Below are 18,537 nucleotides of genomic sequence, written 5' to 3' on the forward strand. Positions count from 1 at the left end.
CTCCCTCACGTTGAAAACAAGCGGTCACCTGGACCGCAGAGCCCGAAGATTGTATATATGTTGGAACATATTTATTTATACATACATAATACATACATACATACATCCCCCACGTCATCCCCCGGGCCTGGAATGCCCTCCCTCTGCCCATCCGCCAAGCTCGCTCTCTTCCTCCCTTCAAGGCCCTGCTGAGAGCTCACCTCCTCCAGAAGGCCTTCCCAGACTGAGCCCCTTCCTTCCTCTCCCCCTCGTCCCCCTCTCCATCCCCCCCATCTTACCTCCTTCCCTTCCCCACAGCACCTGTAGATATGTATATATGTTTGTACATATTTATTCCTCTATTTATTTATTTATTTATTTTATTTGTGCATATCTATTCTATTTATTTTATTTTGTTAGTGTGTTTGGTTTTGTTCTCTGTCTCCCACTTTTAGACTGTGAGCCCACTGTTGGGTAGGGACTGTCTCTATATGTTGCCAATTTGTACTTCCCAAGCGCTTAGTACAGTGCTCTGCACATAGTAAGCGCTCAATAAATACGATTGATGACGATGATGATGATATATTTTACTTGTACATATCTATTCTATTTATTTTATTTTGTTAGTGTGTTTGGTTTTGTTCTCTGTCTCCCACTTTTAGACTGTGAGCCCACTGTTGGGTAGGGACTGTCTCTATATGTTGCCAATTTGTACTTCCCAAGCGCTTAGTACAGTGCTCTGCACATAGTAAGCGCTCAATAAATACGATTGATGATGAGGATATTTATTACTCTATTTATTTATTTTACTTGTACATATCTATTCTATTTATTTTATTTTGTTAGTATGTTTGGTTTTGTTCTCTGTCTCCCCCCTTTTAGACTGTGAGCCCACTGTTGGGTAGGGACTGTCTCTATATGTTGCCAACTTGTACTTCCCAAGTGCTTAGTACAGTGCTCTGCACAAAGTAAGCACTCAATAAATGCGATTGATTGATTGATTGACTGATTGGGTCTGGGGAAACAAGCCCTCCATCAGCAACTGCTTGGAATACATTCCTATTCCTAGTTCCAAAAAATCTTCAGCCAGGCCCCTGCAGTGAGCAGGCGACGGGAAGCACTTAACCGGTGGTATATGTTGAGTACTTACCGTACGCGGAGTACCGTGCTAAGCACTTGGGAAAGTACAGTTAAACAATATAACAGACTCATTCCCTGCCCACAGCGAGCTTAAAGTGTAGAGGGAAAGCTGAAAAACCATATCAGGTCCTCAGTTAATGACCACAGTCAATCTGTCGATCATATTTATATTGATAAATATTTATATTTATATTCATTATAAATATAAATATTTGTATTATATCATAATGAGCGCTTACTGTGTGCAGAGTACTGAACTAAGCCTTTGGGAGAATACAATGTAACATACTGAGTTTACAGTCTAGAGGGGGAGACAGACATTAGTGTAAATAAATTGCAGGTAGGTACATAAGTGCTGTGGGGCTGAGGGAGGGGTGAATAAAGGGGGGCCCCATGTGGGACCCCAATTTGCTTCTGTCCACCCTGGCACATAATAAGCGCTTAACAAAATACCACAATCAATGTTGTATTTATTGAGCGCTTACTGTGTGCAGAGCACTGTACTAAGCTCTTGGGAAGTACAAGTTGGCAACATATGGAGACAGTCTCTACCCAACAGTGGGCTCACAGTCTAAAAAGTTATTAAAGGGGACAAAGCCAAGTGCCACTGGCAGAGAACAAACCTATAGTGTAGGAGAAGCTAAATGGAGGGAAGAGGATTTTTGATTAGTGAGTCGTAACCCCACTAACACCAAGAAACTATTATTCAGCCGCTTCAGCACTGGGCTCTGAGGAGAAACTCTTGAGAAATTTTACAGCACTCTGGATCCTCTCTGCAAGATGCCTCCTTCTTACCACCAACCTTGGTTTTATGGTATTTGTTAATTGCTTACTATGTGTCAAACAGTTCTGAGCGCTGAATTAGGTCACACACAGTCCCTGCCCCACCTGGGGCTCACAGATCTAAGTAGGAGGGAGACCAGGTATTGAATCCCCATTTTACAGTAGGGGAAACTGAGGTACAGAGCAGTCCAGTGACTTGCCCAAGGTCCCACAGCAAGAAGTGGGCAGAGCCAGGATTAGAATCCAGGTCCTGTGACTCCAAAGCCCGTGCTCTTTACACTAGGCCACACTGCTCCTCAACCCGTACCCAGACCATTCGAGGGCATTTTGGTGCTTCTGTTTTTGTTTTCAAGGGGGTGGTTTTCATGGCATTTGTTAAGCACTTACTATGTCCCAGGGACTGTACTAAGCAGTGAGGTAGTTGCAGGTTTAATCGTTCATTCATTCATTCAGTCGTATTTATTGAGCGTTTACTGTTTGCAGAGCACTGTACCAAGCGCTTGGGAAGTAAAAGTCAGCATCGCGTAGAGACGGTCCCTACCCAACAATGGGCTCACAGTCTAGAAGGGGAAGACAGACAACAAAGCACAACATGTAGACAGGTGAAATCGTCAGAACAAATAGAATTAAAGCTAGATGCACATCATTAACAAAATAAATAGTAAATATGTACAAGTAAAATAGAGTAATAAATCTGTACTAACATCTGTACAGGTGCTGTGGGGAGGGGAAGGAGGTGGCAGGGGTGGGGAGGAGGAGAGGAAAAAGGGGGCTAAGTCTGGGAAGGCCTCCTGGAGGAGGGGAGCTCGCAGTAGGGCTTTGAAGGGAGGAAGAGAGCTAGTTCGGTGGATGTGAGGAGGGAGGGCATTCCAGGCCAGGGGGAGGACGTGGGCCCGGGGTCGACGGCGGGACGGGCGAGAACGAGGTCCAGTGAGGAGGTTAGTGGCGGCAGAGGAGCGGAGGGTGCGGGCTGGGCCGGAGAAGGAGAGAAGGGAGGTGAGGTAGGAGGGGACGAGGTGATGGACAGCCTTGAAGCTGAGAATGAGGAGTTTTTGCTTGATTTGTAGGTTGACAGGCAGCCACTGGAGATTTTTGAGGAGGGGAGTGACATGCCCAGAGCGTTCCTGCACAGAGATAATCCGGGCAGCAGAGTGAAGTATAGACTGAAGTGGAGAGAGGCAGGAGGATGGGAGATCAGAGAGGAGGCTGATGCAGTAATCCAGTGAGGATAGGAATCAGGTTGGACACAGTCCCTGTCCTTCTACAGATGAGGTAACTGAGGCACAGAGAAGTTAAGTGACTTGGCCGATGGTCACACAGCAGACACGTGGCGAAGCCGGGATTAGAACTTGGGTCCTTCTGACTCCGAGGTCCCTCTATATCTGACAGACCACCGCTCTCCCCACCTTTAAAGCTAAATGAAAATCACATCTCCTCAAAGAGGTCTTCCCGGACTAAACCCTCTTCCCCCCTACTCCCTCTCATCATCATCGTCAATCGTATTTATTGAGCGCTTACTGTGTGCAGAGCACTGTACTAAGCGCTTGGGAAGTACAAGTTGGCAACACATAGAGACAGTCCCTACCCAGCAGTGGGCTCACAGTCTAAAAGGGGGAGACAGAGAACAAAACCAAACATACTAACAAAATAAAATAAATAGAATAGATATGTACAAGTACAATAAATAAATAAATAAATAAATAGAGTAACAAATCCCTCTCCCGTCCACATCACCCCTGCACTTGGATTCTGTCCCCTTTCAACACTCGATATTCATCCCACACCAACCCAGAAGAACTTCTGTATATAGCCATAATTTATTTTAATAGGTCTTCCCCTCCAGACTGTAAGGTCTTGGTGGGCAGGGAACGCATCATCTACCGATTCGGGTGTTCAGCACTTTCCTTAGTTGTCTCCAGGTGTGTTGTGTGTTCCTCATTGTGGGTGGGCAGGGAACATGTCTACCAACTGTTAATCCTGATGGTATTTATTACGCGCTCACTTTACATCAAGCACTCTAATCGGGTTGGCCACCGTCCTTGACCCCCGTGGGGCTCACAGTCTCAATCTCCATTTTCCAAATGAAGTAACTGAGGCCCAGAGAAGTGAAGTGATTTGCCCAAGGGCACACAACAGACAAGTTGCTGGAATTAGAACCCACGTCCTTCTGGCTCCCAGGCCTGTGCTCTTTCCATTAGGCTATGCTCCTTCTCAACATGTAGTTATCTATTCTAGGTTTATAGAAATTTGTAGTTATACATATATATGTAGTTATACATTACTAAATATGTACTCTAAGTACAATAGTACTGTGGTGTACTTTCCCAAATGCTTAGTACAGTGTTGAGCACACAGTAAGTGCTCAGTAAATACCACTGATTGCTCCAGGGGTGAGGATGCCCACCCTCAAAGAAAAAAAGTGGAAAAGAAACAGAAATGCTGTCTCTCTGTTTCCATTTAGGTCTTTTCTCTCTGCCATTCTCTGTCTTTTTCTCTACCTTTTCCTCTAACTGTCTCTGATCTCTGTCTCAATCCATGTAATTTTCACTTTTTGTATCTGCCTCTTTCTCTTTGTACATGAGTGAATCTTTCCCTCTCCTTAACTGCCTTTTGGCTGCATCATTACTTGGAAACTTCTCCAGGAGAAAATAATAACGATGATAATAATGATAGCATTTATTAAGCGCTTACTGGGTGCAAGGCACTGTTCTAAGCGCTAAGAAAAGGTACAGACAGCAGAAGAAACAAAGATCAGACCATTTTCATTCATTCATTCATTCAATCGTATTTATTGAGCACTTACTGTGTGCAGAGCACTGTACTAAGCACTTGGGATGTACAAGTTGGCAACATATAGAGACGGTCCCTACCCAGCAGCGGGCTCACAGTCAAGAAGGGGGAGACAGACAACAAAACAAAACATATTAACAAAATAAAATAAATAGAATAAATATGTACAAATAAAATAAATAAATAGAGTATACATATATATGCATATATATAATATATACATATATGTATATATACATACATGTATATATGTGTGTGTGCATGTGTATACATATGTATATGCATATGTATATACATATATATATATACAGGTGCTGTGGGGAGGGGAAGGAGGTAACGCTGGGGGGATGAGGAGGGGGAGAGGAAGGAGGGGGCTCAGTCTGGGGTAGATACAGAAAAGAAAAAAAAGGAGGTTATAATTATTGGCAAACTAGGGTTTTCTGGCTGTCTTTGGACTTCAGGTTTTCCTCCCAGCCCCGCTGTTCTCACCTCTGGGGGGGGCGTAAAAAATGGGAGTCGATTGGTCAATCAGTGAGCGCTTACTGAGTGCAGAGCACTGCGCTTGGAAAAGTACAATATAACAAAGTAATTGGTATTATATAACCAATATACTGGTACTGTATACCAATAAAACATGAATCGGTAGATGCGTTCCCTGCCCACCAGGACCTTACAGTCTGGAGGGGAAGACCTATTAAAATAAATTATGGCTATATGCAGAAGTTCTCTGGGGCTGGTGGGGGATAATAATAATAATAATAATGGCATTTGTTAAGCGCTTACTATGTGCAAAGCACTGTTCTAAGCTCTCGGGAGGATACAAGATGATCAGGTTGTCCCACGGGGGGCTCACAGTCTTAACCCCATTTTACAGATGAGGTAACTGAGGCAAAGAGAAATTAAGTCACACAGTTGACAAGCGGTAGAGCCGGGATTTGAACCCATGACCTCTGACTCCCAAACATGGGCTCTTTCCACCGAGCCACGCTGCTTCTCTGATGACAACGCTTGGACCATCTTGGCCAAGAGTGCTTCAAGTTCTTTACCCAGCCAGCCTGTCTGATCGCCACAATGTTTTCTGCATGAGCACCAGGGTCCAGAAAGACTGGAGTTTGGAGTTGGGGGACCAGGGGGCAAATGCAGAGCCTCCCATTGCTTCCAATCGGTTGAGTCCAATTAGGAGACATTATACGCTCATGCGAAACATGCTCTATCTGCGGCATCCCAAGCTATTATTTTGTACTCCTATTGGGCTGAATGGTGACAAAAATGTGATGGCGCCAACACTTCTAGCATTAGCTGGCTACTCTGTTGAGCTCCGACAGAAATGCTAGGGGATTCTCACACTTTTTTCATCCAGCTGTTTACACTGTCCCTGGAAAATATAGGAAGAATATCGAGTGTTGAAAGGGTACAGAATCCAAGTGCAAGGATGATGTGGACGGGAGAGGGAGTAGGGGGGAAGAGGGTTTAGTCCGGGAAGACCTTTTTGAGGAGATGTGATTTTCATTAAGCTTTAAAGGTGGGGAGAGCGGTGGTCTGTCAGATATAGAGGGGTCTGGAGTTCCAGGCCAGAGGGAGGATGCGAGCAAGGGGAGATTGTGCCTAGATAAGTTGGGGGTGGGCTAGGATGTTTGTGGAGCCAGAACCTATGGTTTCTGGCTCCTTGTAAACTCCTGGAGGGCAAGGATCATATCTATGGACTCTTTTATTGTATTCTCATCATCATCATCATCAATCGTATTTATTGAGCGCTTACTGTGTGCAGAGCACTGTACTAAGCACTTGGGAAGTACAAGTTGGCAACATATAGAGACAGTCCCTACCCAGCAGTGGGATCATAGGCTAGAAGGGGGAGACAGAGAACAAAACCGAACATACTAACAAAATAAAATAAATAGAATAGATATGTATAAGTAAAATAAATGGAGTAATAAATATGTACAAACATATATACAGGTGCTGTAGGGAAGGGAAGGAGGTAAGATGGGGGGATGGAGAGGGGGATGAGGGGGAGAGGAAGGAAGGGGCTCAGTGTGGGAAGGCCTCCTGGAGGAGGTGAGCTCTCAGTAGGGCCTTGAAGGGAGGAAGAGAGCTAGCTTGGCAGATGGGCAGAGGGAGGGCATTCCAGGCCTGGGGGAGGACGTGGGCTGGGGGTCGATGGCGGGACAGGCGAGAACGAGGTACGGTGAGGAGATTAGCAGCAGAGGAGCGGAGGATGCGGGCTGGGCTGGAGAAGGAGAGAAGGGAGGTGAGGTAGGAGGGGGCGAGGGGATGGATGGACAGCCTGGAAGCCCAGGGTGAGGAGTTTCTGCCTGATGCGCAGATTGATTGGTAGCCACTGGAGATTTTTGAGGAGGGGAGTAACATGCCCAGAGCGTTTCTGGACAAAGATAATCCGGGTAGCAGCATGAAGTGTGGATTGAAGTGGGGAGAGACACGAGGATGGGAGATCAGAGAGAAGGCTGATGCAGTAGTCCAGACGGGATAGGATGAGAGGTTGAATGAGCAGGGTAGCGGTATGGATGGAGAGGAAAGGGCGGATCTTGGCAATGTATTCTCCCAAGCGCTTAGTACAGCAGTCATTCCCTTAGTAGCAATGATTGATCGATTCTAGTTAAAGAGTGACGAACAGCTGCAGGTAACTCAAAATTCACCCAATATATCAAGTACATTCTGTCTGGGCCACAGTTGCCGTGGAATCCAAAGTGCACGCTTAAAATCATTCCAGAATCTGCATGAAACCAGGCCAGAGCATGGAGAGAGAGGATGGGGAAGTGAAGGGAAGAGAGAAAGGAGCCATAATGCTTCTTCCTCTCCCTCCTTGGTCACCTCATTCGTTCATTCAGTTGTATTTATTGAGCACTCACCGTGTGCAGAGCACTGTACTGTGTGCAGAGCACTGTACTAAGCGCTTGGGAGAGTACAACACAACAGTAAACAGACAGCACTTCAGGAGGAAATACGGCCCACAGCAGGTGCTACGCCCACTCTAGACGGTAAGCTCGTTGTGGGCGGGGAATGTATCTGTTTATTGGTATGTTGTATTCTCCCAAGCACTTAGTACAGTGCTCTGCACACAGTAAGCGCTCACTAAATACCACTGAGTGAATGAATAAATGGAAGGTTATACATGCAAGGTGTATTGCTCCTTAGTAGGGTCCCTGAGGGCCTCTGAGACGTCTAGTCCCAGCACCCCCAGATGCACAGTGTCCATCATCATCTCTTTGAAAGTCCTGGGGCTTAGCCCATCTATCATAGCTTCCTCCCTTATTTATTTGATTTTGTCTTCCCCTCTAGGCTGTAGGCTCCTGGTGGGCCGGGAACGTCTCTACCAATTCTGTGGTGTAGTGCTCTAAACTCACGCAGCGCTCGATAAATATCATTAATTGACTAATTCCCCTCGCCCCCTCCTACCTCCCCTCCCTTCTCTCCTTCTCCAGCCCAGCCCGCACCCTCCGCTCCTCTGCCGCCGCTCACCTCCTCACTGGGCCTCGTTCTCGCCCGTCCCGCCGTCGACCCCCGGCCCACGTCCTCCCCCTGGCCTGGAATGCCCTCCATCCACACATCAATCAATCGATCAATCGTATTTATTGAGCGCTTCCTGTGTGCAGAGCACTGTACTAAGCGCTTGGGAAGTCCAAGTTGGCAACATATGGAGACAGTCATCATCATCATCAATCGTATTTATTGAGCGCTTACTGTGTGCAGAGCACTGTACTAAGCGGTTGGGAAGTACAAGTTGGTAACATATAGAGACAGTCCCTACCCAGCAGTGGGCTCACAGTCTAAAAGGGGGAGACAGAGAACAAAACCAAACATGCTAACAAAATAAAATGAATAGATATGTACAAGTAAAATAAATAAAAATAGAGTAATAAATATGTACAAACATATATACATATATACACACATCCGCCAAACTAGCTCTCTTCCTCCCTTCAAGGCCCTACTGAGAGCTCACCTCCTCCAGGAGGCCTTCCCACACCGAGCCCCCTTTTTCCTCTCCTCCTCCCCATCCCCCCCGCCCTACCTCCTTCCCCTCCCCACAGCATCTGTATATATATTTGTACAGATTTATTACTCTATTTATTTTACTCGTACATATTTACTATTTATTTTGTTAATGATGTGCCTCTAACTTTATTTCTATTTATTCTGATGACTTGACACCCGTCCGCATGTTTTGTTTCGCCGCCCGTCTCCCCCTTCTAGACTGTGAGCCCGTTGTTGGGTAGGGACCATCTGTATATGTTGCCAACTTGTACTTCCCAAGCAGTAAGCGCTCAATAAGTACGATTGACTGAATAAATGAATGAATAGTCGACTCCCATTTTTTTCTTCATGGCTCCATCCCTGATTGCCGTCTTGTTCTCGCCCCCCCGCAGGGGAATTCATCATTGGACGGGTCATTAAAGCCATGAACAACAGCTGGCACCCGGAATGCTTCCGCTGCGATCTCTGCCAGGAAGTCCTGGCGGACATCGGATTTGTCAAGAATGCTGGGAGGTAAGCGTCGCCACGGCCGGGGCCCCTCGGGATACAGCATCGAATATTATCAGGGCAGGGATCCGTCCAAACCCGCACCAGAGTCCAAGCGGGATGCTCCGGTATTTGATTCCCGTAGCGGGACGGACGGTCCAGACTGTTCCACCCCGGGGCCAGGAAGAGAATCCGGATTATCTCCGTTTTGGGGACGTTGGAGACGTTCGTGGATGAGTGATCCGTATCCAGTGGGTATCCAGCGATCCACCGGAAGGAGAGTTTGGAAAGTTGAGGGAAAGGATAGGGATGTTGGATGCTACCGTCCGGGAGGTCAGACTCTTGGAGAAGCGGGGTGGCCTAGTGGGAAGAGCACAGGCCTGGGTGTTTAAGACTTTTAGACTTTTAGACTGTGAGCCCGCTGTTGGGTAGGGACTGTCTCTATATGTTGCCAACTTGTCCTTCCCAAGCGCTTAGTACAGTGCTCTGCACACAGTAAGCGCTCAATAAATACGACTGATTGATTGATTGATTAAGGGATCTGGGTTCTAGTCCTGGCTCTGCCATTTACCTGCTTTGTGATCTTGGGCAAGTCACTTGATTCTCTCGACCTTTGTTTTAAAAATCAATCAATCGTATTTATTGAGCGCTTACTGTGTGCAGAGCACTGTACTAAGCGCTTGGGAAGTACAAGTTGGCAACATATCTGCTTTCTCATCTGTAAAATGGGGATTAAGTCTTTCTTCCTCCAACTTAGACATAGATTGCGACCCCTATATAAGATAAGGAGTGTGTCTGACCTGATTATCTTTTATCATCATCATCATCAATCATATTCATTGAGCGCTTACTATATGCAGAGCACTGTACTAAGCGCTTGGGAAGTACAAATTGGCAACACATAGAGACAGTCCCTACCCAACAGTGGGCTCACAGTCTAAAAGGGGGAGACAGAGAACAAAACCAAACATACCAACAAAATAAAATAAATAGGATAGATATGTACAAGTAAAATAAATAAATAAATAAATAGAGTAATAAATATGTACAACCATATATACATATATACAGGTGCTGTGGGGAAGGGAAGGAGGTAGGATGGGGGGATGGAGTAGGATTCAGTACATAGTAAGCATATAACAAATACCACAATTATCATTTTTCTCTATTTGCAAAGCACTTGCTATGTGCAGGGCACTGTACTGAACGCTGGCTCGGGACAAGCTAATCAGGTCGGACACAGTCCACGTCCCACACGGGGCTCACGGTGTTAATTACCATGTTACAGATGAGGGAACTGAGGCACAGAGGCAGAGAGAAGTTAAGTGACTTGCCCAAGGTCACACAGCAGACAAGTGGCGGAGCTGGGATTGGAACTCAGCTCCTTCTGATTCCCCGGCCCGGGCTCTAGCCACGAGACCACAGTGCTTCTTGTTGTTCCTTGTTGTTGGAAATTCCTGGCCTGGTTGGACTTTGGACCTGATCTGTTAATGAAGCAGCATGGCCTTGTGAAAGTAATAACAATAACAACAACAACAACAACAATAATAATAATAATAATAATAATAATAATAATGGCATTTATTAAGCACTTACTATGTGCAAAGCTCTGTTCGAGGTTACAAGGTGATCAGGTTGTCCCTCGGGGGGCTCCCAGTCTTAATCCCCATTTTCCAGATGAGGGAACTGAGGCACAGAGAAGTGAAGTGACTTAATAACAATAATGATTGCATTTATTAAGCGCTTACTATGTGCAAAGCACTGTTCTAAGCGCTGGGGAGGTTACAAGGTGATAGGTTGTCCCATGGGGGGCTCACAGTCTTCATCCCCATTTTACAGGTGAGGGAACTGAGGCACAGAGAAGTGAAGTGACTTAATAACAATAATGATTGCATTTATTAAGCGCTTACTATGGGCAAAGCACTGTTCTAAGCGCTGGGGAGGTTACAAGGTGATAGGTTGTCCCATGGGGGGCTCACAGTCTTAATCCCCATTTTACAGGTGAGGGAACTGAGGCACAGGGAAGTGAAGTGACTTGCTCAAAGTCACACAGCCAACAATTGGCAGAGCTGGGATTTGAACCCACGACCTCTGACTCCAAAGCCTGGGCTCTTTTCCACTGAGCCGCGATATCTACTTGCCCAAAGTCGCACAGCTGGCAGTTGGCGGAGGCGGGATTTGAACCCGTGACCTCCGACTCCAAAGCCCGGGTTCTTCCCCCGGGCCACGCCGCTTCCCAGAGAAGCAGGGAAGAGCGTGGGCCTGGGAATCATAGGACCTGGGTTCTAATTCCGGCTCCACCATCTACCGGCTGTGTGACACTGGGCAAGTCACTTGAATGCTCTGTGCCTCGATTCCCTCGTTTGCAAAATACCTGTTCTCCATCCTACTCAGACTGTGAGTCCCTTGATTATAGCGCTCAATAAATACGGTTGAATGAATGAATGAATGTTGTCTCTACCCCAGCACTTAGTACAGCACACGGTAAGCCCTTAAATATCACTGTTATTATCATCATTAGCCTCATTATTATTATTAAAGGGCTGACCCATGAACCTATAGTCTTATCTCAGTATATGCTTTTAAAAATTGATCATTTCATTGTACTTTTAAAGAATAAATCACATGATCATTCTGGGCCTATTTCAGTTTTCGTTATCACAGTGAACTTTGCCTGAGCAAAATTAGTCTTGACCATCCTCTGCAAATCACTCCATTAAAGCCACCTTAGTGCTTCTCTTCCGTCGATCAATCATTGGTATTTACTGAACACTTTACTGTATGCAGAGTGCTGTACTAAGCGCTTGGGAGAGTATTAGTAGCTAATAATGCTAATAATAATGGTAATAAAGATGATAATAATAATAATGATGGCATTTATTAAGCGCTTACTATGTGCAAAGCACTGTTCTAAGCGCTGGGGAGGTTACAAGGTGATCAGGTTGTCGCACGGGGGGCTCACAGTCTTCATCCCCATTTTCCAGATGAGGGAACTGAGGCCCAGAGAAGTGAAGTGACTTGCCCAAAGTCACACAGCTGGCAATTGGCGGAGCTGGGATTTGAACCCACGACCTCTGACTCCAAAACCCGGGCTCTTTCCACTGAGCCACGCTGCTGCTGTAGCCACGCTGCTCCGCTTACTATGTGCAAAGCACAATCAATCATATTTATTGAGCGCTTACTGTGTGCAGAGCACTGTACTAGGTGCTTGGGAAGTACAAGTTGGCAACATATAGAGACAGTCCCTACCCAACAGTGGGCTCACAGTCTAGAAGGGGGAGCGCTTACTATGTGCAAAGCACTGTTCTAAGTGCTGGGGAGGTTACAATCCATCAATCAATCAATCATATTTATTGAGCGCTTACTGTGTGCAGAGCACTGTGCTAAGCACTTGGGAAGTACAAGTTGGCAACATGTAGAAATGGTCCCTACCCAACAGTGGGCAGGTGATCAGGTTGTCCCACGGCAGGGGGCTCACAGTCTTAATCCCCATTTTACAGATGAGGTAACTGAGGCCCAGAGAAGTTAAGTAATAATAATAATAATAATGGCATTTGTTAAGCGCTTACTATGTGCAGAGCACTGTTCTAAGCGCTGGGGGGAGATACAAGGTGATCAGGTTGTCCCAGGTGGGGCTCACAGTCTTAATCCCCATTTTACAGATGAGGTAACTGAGGCTCAGAGAAGTTAAGTGACTTGTCCAAGGTCACACAGCAGACATGTGGCGGAGCTGGGATTCGAACCCATGACCTCTGGGTCCCAAGCCCATGCTCTTTCCACCGAGCCACGCTGCTTCCCCAATAATAATGGCATTTATTAAGCGCTTACTATGTGCAAAGCACTGTTCTAAGCGCTGGGGAGGTTACAAGGTGATCAGGTTGTCCCATGGGGGGCTCACAATCTTAATCCCCATTTTACAGATGAGGTAACTGAGGCACAGAGAAGTTAAGGGACTTGCCCAAAGTCACACAGCTGACAATTGGCAGAGCCGGGATTCGAACCCTTGAACTCTGACTCCAAAGCCCAGGCTCTTTCCACTGAGCCATGCTGCTTCCCAATAATACTAATGGCATTTATTAAGCGCTTACTATGTGCAAAGCACTGTTCTAAGCGCTGGGGAGGTTACAAGGTGATCAGGTTGTCCCACGGGGGGCTCACAGTCTTAATCCCCACTATACAGATGAGGTAACTGAGGCACAGAGAAGTTAAGTGACTTGCCCAAAGTCACACAGCTGACAATTGGCGGAGCCAGGATTTGAACCCATGACCTCTGACTCCAAAGCCCGGGCTCTTTCCACTGAGCCACGCTGCTTCTCTAATAGTGGCTATGTGTTGCCGACTTGTACTTCCCAAGTGCTTACTTAGTACAGTGCTCTGCACACAGTAAGCGCTCAATAAATATGACTGAATGAATCAATAAATAATAATAATAATAATGGTATTTGTTAAGCACTTACTATGTGCCAAGCACTGTTCTAACCGCTGGGGTAGATACAGGGTAATCAGGATGTCCCACGTGGGGCTCACATTTTTAATCCCCATTTTACAGATGAGGTAACTGAGGCATAGAGAAGTTAAGTGACTTGCCCAAGGTCACACAGCAGACAAGTGGGAGAGCCGGGATTAGAACCCATGTCCTCTGACTCCCAAGCCTGCTCTCTTTCCACTAAGCCACGCTGCTTGCCTAGAGCACAGCCCTGGGAGTCAGAAGGTCATGGGTTCTAATCGCAGCTACTCCACTTGTCTGCTGTGTGGCTTTGGGCAAGTCACTACACTTCTCTGGGCCTCAGTTCTCTCATCTGTAAAATGGGGATTGAGACGGTGAAGCCCCAAGTGGGATAGGGACCGGGACCAACCGATATGCTGTGGAGAAGCAGCATGGCTCAATGGAAAGAGCCGGGGCTTAGGAGTCAGAGGTCGTGGGTTCAAATCCCAGCTCCGCCAACTGTCAGCTGTGTGACTTTGGGCAAGTCGCTTCACTTCTCTGGGCCTCGGTTACCTCAACTGTAAAATGGGGATGAAGACTGTGAACCCCACGTGGGACAATCTGATCACCTTGTATCCTCCCCAGCGCTTAGAACAGTGCTTTGCACATAGTAAGCGCTTAACAAATGCCATCATTATTTATTATTTATCCACCCCAGTGCTTAGTACAGTGCCTGGCACATAGTAAGCTCTTAACAAATACCATTATTATTATTATTATTATTATTATTATTATTATTATTATTATTGTTGTTGTTGTTGTTATTGTTATTATTATTATTATTACAATACAACAGAGTCGGTAGACAACACTCCCTGCCCACAGTCAGCTCCGCTACAGTTTCGATCAGTTAGAACAACAGTTGACTTTTTTTCAGCAACGTTTTCTCTACGAGGGAATTTTCCCCCTTTGCCCGAGAGCGTTTTCCTTGAATTTTTCACCGCGATAATTCACAAAGCTAAACATTGGGAAAGGTCGACGGAACTTTCCACCTCACCTTGCTTCTTTCCATCCTCTGTCAACGGGGAATAAATAGTCCAGTCCCCTGACGGCCAAAATGGCAGTCCACTTTTAAAATACGAGAGAAGCAGCGTGGGTCAGTGGAAAGAGGCCGGGCTTTGGAGTCAGAGGTCATGGGTTCAAATCCCGGCTCCGCCAATTGTCAGCTGGGTGACTTTGGGCAAGTCACTTAATTTCTCTGTGCCTGTTACCTCATCTGTAAAATGGGGATTAAGACCGTGAGCCCTCCGTGGGACAACCTGATCACCTTGTACCTCCCCAGCGCTTAGAACAGTGCTTTGCACATAGTAAGTGCTTAATAAATGCCATCGTTATGGTTATTATTATTCATTACGATCAGAAATCGGGTCTCTCAGGGAATCCCAGTTTGGCGATTTTGTCTTTGGGAGATTATGGGAAGGCTCACTGGGACGCCCCATTCCCAAGCTCCGAAACGGACATTCTGTGACGGTTTGTTCTCCTTCTGGCCCTGCAGACATCTCTGCCGTCCGTGTCACAATCGGGAGAAGGCCAGGGGCCTGGGGAAATACATCTGCCAGAAGTGCCACGCCATTATCGACGAACTGCCGCTCATATTCAAGAACGACCCGTATCATCCTGATCACTTCAACTGTGCTCACTGCGGGTAGGTGACCCTCGGAGCACAGCTCTTCTTACCTGGGGCAGCCTGCATTTTCCGAGTCTCCTACCAAAAAGGAGTTGGGTGGGGGGAAAGGCAAACCAAAATGATATTGGAGATGCACTACGATTTAGCATGTTGTCTAAGTTTCATGGTTTGTACTTCCCAAGCGCTTAGTACAGTGCTCTGCACGTAGTAAGCGCTCAATAAATACGATTGATGATGATGATGACCAGCTGACCCACCTATTTCCACTTAAACTGTCTGGCTGCATTAATTCATTGATTAACTTTCTGCATGAATTTTCAGATGTCTCGCTGATCCACGGCCTGGGGGTTGCTTGGCCGCTTCTAACCACCCCCCAAAGATGAATAACAAGCGCTGTGTTCCTTTTTTCTTTTTTCTCTTTCTGTATCCATTATTGATAAGGGTAAGGATTTTTCTGCTCACTCCTGCAATTAGCTCCCCCACACTTCTAATTCCCTCTATCAGTAGAGAGACCAGCTTTCTCCGGAGAAAGCAGCACGGTGTTGGATATAGAATATAGGCCTGAGAGTCAGAAGGAGCTGGGTTCTAATCTCAGCTCTAATTTGAGTGGGGTGTGTGACCTGCTCTGCACATAGTAAGCGCTCAATAAACACGATTGATGATGATGATGACGACTAAGCGCTTGGGAAGTACAAATTGGCAACATATAGAGACGGCCCCTACCCAACAGTGGACTCACAGTCTAGAAGATGCAGAGGTGGATTGGCAATCACTGGAGGTTCTTGAGGAACGATGAACCGTGACTGAGTAGTTTTGTAGAGAAATGACTCTGGGCAGCGTAGTAAAGTATAGATTTTTAGACTGTGAGCCCACTGTTGGGTAGGGACTGTCTCTATATGTTGCCAATTTGTACTTCCCAAGCGCTTGGTACAGTGCTCTGCACATAGTAAGCGCTCAATAAATACGATTGATGATGATGATGATTGAACTGGGGAGAGGCAAGAGGCGGAGAGATCGGTAAGTAGGCTGATGGAAGTAGGTGGGTTAGGATAAGTGCTTGGCAGCAGTTTGGATGGAAAGGAAAAAGGAGATTTTAGCAGTTTTCTGAAGGTTGTATCGACAGGATTTGGTGAGAGATGGAATATGTGGGTTGAGTGAAAGAAATGAATCAGGGCAAATACCAAGGTTATAGGCTTATCCATTCATTCATTCATTCGGTCATATTTATTGAGTGCTTACTGTGTGCAGAGCACTGTACTAAGTGCTTGGGAAGTACAAGTTGGCGACATAGAGAGACGGTCCCTACCCAACAACGGGCTCGTGTGCATTAAGCTTTAATTCTATATTTTCTGACGACTTGACACCTGTCCACATGTTTTGTTTTGTTGTCTGTCTCCCCCTTCTAGACTGTGAGCCCGCTGTTGGGTAGGGACCGTCTCTCCATGTTGCCAACTTGGACTTCCCAAGCGCACAGTAAGCACTCAATTCATTCATTCATTCAGTCGTATTTATTGGGCGCTTACTGTGTGCAGAGCACTACACTAAGCGCTTGGGAAGTACAAGTTGACAACATATAGAGACAGTCCCTACCCAACAACGGGTCAATAAATACGATTGAATGAATGAATGAATGATTAGAGTGGACCTTTCTATCTGCTCTGGGGACTTGTTATCCTGAGATCGGATTCATTCAGTCGTAGTTATTGAGCGCTTACTGTGTGCGAAGCACTGTGCTAAGCGCTTGGATTATTCAGTTCCGTCATTTCTCCTTCTCCACTTACATCACTCTGGCTCATGCCACTGTTCTCTCCATTTCCATCCATAGAGGAGGGACAGGAAAAAATGAAAGATTATTATTCTGAGGAGGGCACACTTCCATCCCGACTCCGCCAAACTGTCAGCTGTGTGACTTTGGGCAAGTCACTTCACTTCTCTGTGCCTCAGTTACCTCATCTGTAAAATGGGGATAAAGACTGTGAGCCCTCTGTGGGACAACCTGATCACCTTGTTACCTCCCCAGCACTTAGAACAGTGCTTTGCACATCGTGAGCGCTTAACAAATGCCATCGTTGTTATTATTATTCCATCCATAAAGGAAGGGGAGGGAAAAGACGATTATTATTGTGGGAAGAACAGGGCTTCTGGCATTTTGCACATAGTAATCGCTTAATAAATGCTATCATTATTATTCATCATCATCATCAATCGTATTTATTGAGCGCTTACTATGTGCAGAGCACTGTACTAAGCGCTTGGGAAGTACAAATTGGCAACATATAGAGACAGTCCCTACCCAACAATGGGCTCACAGTCTAAAAGGGGGAGACAGAGAACAAAACCAAACATACAAACAAAATAAAATAAATAGAATAGATGTGTACAAATAAAATAAATAAATAAATAGAGTAATAAATATGTACAAACATATATACATATATACAGGTGCTGTGGGGAAGGGAAGGAGGTAAGATGGGGGATGGAGAGGGGGATGATATAATAATATAATATTATAATAATAATAATAATAATATTATTTACAGTTGCCAGAAGTTGTAAATTCGGTAAGTTGTAAAGCGATGGGCTCAGTGGGGGAGAATAAGGAATCCAAACAGCAGATGTGGGAGCGATTAAGTAACTGCATTCCTCGTGCTAACCAGGCAGGGGCCGTTTTAGCGTCATCATCATCATCATCAATCGTATTTATTGAGCGCTTACTATGTGCAGAGCACTGTTCTAAGCGCTTGGGAAGTACAGATTGGCAACATATAGAGACAGTCCCTACCCAACAGTGGGCTCACAGTCTAAAAGGGGGAAAGATGCATCTGACAGCGTAAACCTATTAAATCAGGCCGCTGGGCTCCCTGAGACACAAACCGCTTCCCCGCGGGGAAGTAAAGCAAGGGAGCTTTTCAAATCCTGCCCTGAGAAGTCGTGTCCTCCTTCAATTAAAAAAATAAAGAAAGGTCTAAGGAAATGGTTGCCTGTTACCTGCCTCTGGGAGCCCAGAGTTTGATCGCTTTGTCTCGGACAGGAAAGAGCTGACGGCGGATGCCCGGGAATTGAAGGGAGAGCTGTACTGCTTGCCGTGCCATGACAAGATGGGGGTGCCCATCTGCGGGGCGTGTCGGCGGCCGATCGAGGGCCGGGTGGTCAACGCCATGGGCAAGCAGTGGCATGTGGAGGTAAGCTTGGATCCCGTCGGGGAGCTGGGACACCCCGTGGCCTGGGCGTGATGATATAATGATGGTAT

General features: G+C 46.2%; 1 protein-coding gene across 6 annotated transcripts in view; it reads left to right on the forward strand.

Moving 5' to 3' along the window:
* The window catches only part of LIMS1 (LIM zinc finger domain containing 1), a 271,575-nt gene that overhangs the window by 232,463 nt on the left and 20,575 nt on the right, over positions 1 to 18,537 (forward strand). For all 6 annotated transcript variants that reach the window (XM_038771788.1, XM_038771795.1, XM_038771802.1 and 3 more), the window contains exons 4-6: positions 9,081 to 9,201; positions 15,156 to 15,305; positions 18,319 to 18,469. In XM_038771788.1, coding sequence (XP_038627716.1) covers positions 9,081 to 9,201; positions 15,156 to 15,305; positions 18,319 to 18,469 — 422 coding nt within the window. The remainder of the gene's footprint in view (positions 1 to 9,080; positions 9,202 to 15,155; positions 15,306 to 18,318; positions 18,470 to 18,537) is intronic.

The sequence above is a fragment of the Tachyglossus aculeatus genome, chromosome 2 (genome assembly GCF_015852505.1).
Source record: "Tachyglossus aculeatus isolate mTacAcu1 chromosome 2, mTacAcu1.pri, whole genome shotgun sequence".
In the NCBI taxonomy this organism is placed as follows: Eukaryota; Metazoa; Chordata; class Mammalia; order Monotremata; family Tachyglossidae; genus Tachyglossus; species Tachyglossus aculeatus.